The 2,558-nt window shown below is 53.0% G+C and overlaps 1 protein-coding gene across 1 annotated transcript in view; it reads right to left on the bottom strand.

Annotated features, from left to right (window-relative positions):
- Positions 1 to 244: 244 nt before the first annotated feature.
- The window catches only part of SLC35C1 (solute carrier family 35 member C1), a 5,102-nt gene continuing 2,788 nt past the window's right edge, over positions 245 to 2,558 (bottom strand). The window contains exon 2 of the mRNA XM_007946527.2: positions 245 to 804. Coding sequence (XP_007944718.1) covers positions 245 to 804 — 560 coding nt within the window. The remainder of the gene's footprint in view (positions 805 to 2,558) is intronic.

The following is a 2,558-nucleotide window of genomic DNA, read 5'->3' as shown; positions in this document are numbered from 1 at the left end:
ATCGGGGTCCCTCCTCCCTAGGGGAGGACAGAAACCCAGAAATGGGAAAGGGGGCAGAGATCTGGCAGCTTTCTGCCATGACTTGAAAACACTGGTTCCTTTTCAACCTTCATCTTTTGATCAGGCTGTACATCGTATTCCCTCCCTGCCACTGTCTCTGGGTTCAGAGGGGCAGCCTTCACTGCTGTCCTAGCCCCACCGAGTGTTTTCCAGGTGTGGACCATCCCAGGGCCCTGGGAGGACCTCACACCCCCAGGGGGCTCTTCTCGTCCTCCTTGGGGCTGGGCTCCTCCTGAACCTTCTTCATCTCCCAGCCCCTGACCCAGGTGTAGGCAGAAGAGCCGCCCAGCACCATCATGTTGCTTGTCCACCAGAGGAAGCTCTTGGTCTCCTCGTAATAGAGGACGGCCAGCACTGTCTGGGCACAGGCCTTAGCCGTGCCCGACACGTTGTGGGTCAGGGGGCTGGTGAACTTGATCTGCAGTCCTGTCACGTAGCCAATGGCGAAGCCAAACAGGCCGCCCAGAGTCATCATACCCCAGAAGTGGGCGCTGCCCAGGTGGGCGAAGTTACGGAGGGCCTGTAGCTCCCCCAGCAGAAGGAGCAGGGGCAGGAAGAGGACACAGGCGTTGGCATTGTTGTAGAAGGTCAGGCGCCAGATGCTACCGTCCACTGCCGGGAGTACCTTCTTGGTGTAGATGGCGTTGAGTGAGACACACAGGCTGGCCAGCACGCCAAAGAAGGTGCCCACCCAAGACAGGGTACCCTCTGCCCCCTCCTGGTCCACACCAAGCCAGAAGCCACCTGCAGTGAGAAGAAGAGGGATGAGGACAGGGAGGAGGAAGGACAGAGGATTTTGACACCAAAGTTCACAGCCTGTGCAATGCCACCCTTGCAGCTCTGTCCTCCCCAGCCCTCCTTCCAATAAATATGTCCCAAGTCTGTACTACACGCAAAGGGCTGCAGCTAGGGCTGGGGAAATGGCCCAGGACAAGACAATGTTCTTCACAGAGCTTACATTCTGGCTGGGGAAAAAGTCATTAAGGCAATTCATTTCCCCATTACTCATTCAATTACAATTGTGGCAGGATCCCTAAAATAGTACAATGTGTTATGAGAACCCATAACTGGAGACAGTGCTGGCCTGGGGCATCTGCAAAGTACCACTGGAGCCAAGTTCTGAAGGCTGAGTACTGCTTAGTAGTTAAGGTGACTTAAGGCTTCCGAGCCTCAACTTGCTCTTCTGTAATACGAGAGCACACCACACAATCTCGATGAGGAATAAGGTAGAAGAATTATTTGTGGTCAGAAGAATTATTTGTGGTCAGAAGTTGTTGCAGACAGTCACTCTTTCTGAGACTTCTACTCTCACACCACCTCTTTGCTAAAAAGCCTGTATGGCTCCCTACTGCCCACCATCAAGTCTAAATTCCTCATCTTGCCACCATGGGCTCCCTGCACCCGTCACTCCCTCTCTGTCCCATGACTGCCACGAGCTGCTCCTCTTCTTCTCTGGGTCTCACCCTGGGGCTCAGTGTCCTTGTTCATTTCTAGTACCTGAAACATCCTCTCCTCCCTTCTTTTGGAACAAAGTTCACTTCCTCCAGGGGTACCCCACCACCCAGATCTCTTCCCCATCTCTTTCTATCTGTGTTTTCCTTCAAAACCCCTTGCCTGCCCTGGGCTGCTGGGCACCTGGCCATGGGAACAACGTGGTCTCCTCAGGGAGACCCCACATTCCCAGAAGGCAGGGACTGAACCTTATACACGCTGTATCCCCTGCCACAGAACCAGCAACATGGAGCGGATGGGCCAAGCAGGGGCTTTGGTGTCCAAGAGACTTGGGCTCTGCCATTCAGAAGCTGAGTGGCCTGGAAAAAGTTATTTATCTTCTCTGAGTTCCAACTTTCTTTATCTTGTCAAGATCTGGGTCACTTTCTTGATACTCTCCATCTTGCAACCAGGTGATTTTCTTAAAGTGCAGATTAGTTCAGGCCCTGTCCCGGCTTTAAGTCCCTCAGTGGCCTGTCACTGCCCTTGGGAAAAAGTCCAGACTCAACTCTCAGGGCCTGCACCATGTGGGGTCAGCTCAACTGGGCAGCTCATGTCTGTGAGTTCGTCCTGGCCTGGCCATGGAGAAGCATGCTCTTCCTTCTGCCTGGAACATTCTCTGCCTATTCCTTCCCTTTCACCCATGTAGGACCTCCTCCAGAAAGCCTACCTAGATGGTGCCTCCTCAATCCTGAACGTTCTACATCCCCATCACAGCCCCTGCCACTCCAGCCTAACAGTCACTTCCCATTATCCTTCATCAACTCGCTCTCCGTGAGTGCAGGAACCAAGTCCATACTTGTATCCTCAAAGCCTGGCACAGTGCCTGGCTTGCTCTTGGCTATCAATGGATATTTGTTGAATGAATAAACGAATGACTAGAGGTTGTTTGAGTATTACGAGTATCTGTGCTATGGAGGCTTGTGTGGTGCTATGATGGTGAAGGTTATGCCGCCAGTATTTCAAATATCCGCAGGGTCACCCATGGAGGGCAGGTTTTAGTGGGG

Source organism: Orycteropus afer, unplaced genomic scaffold, assembly GCF_000298275.1.
Source record: "Orycteropus afer afer isolate SDZICR_OR568_19922 unplaced genomic scaffold, OryAfe1.0 scaffold00165, whole genome shotgun sequence".
Classification (NCBI taxonomy): domain Eukaryota; kingdom Metazoa; phylum Chordata; class Mammalia; order Tubulidentata; family Orycteropodidae; genus Orycteropus; species Orycteropus afer.
Note: the sequence above shows the minus strand (reverse complement) of the source record. Positions and strands in the feature narration are given on the sequence as shown.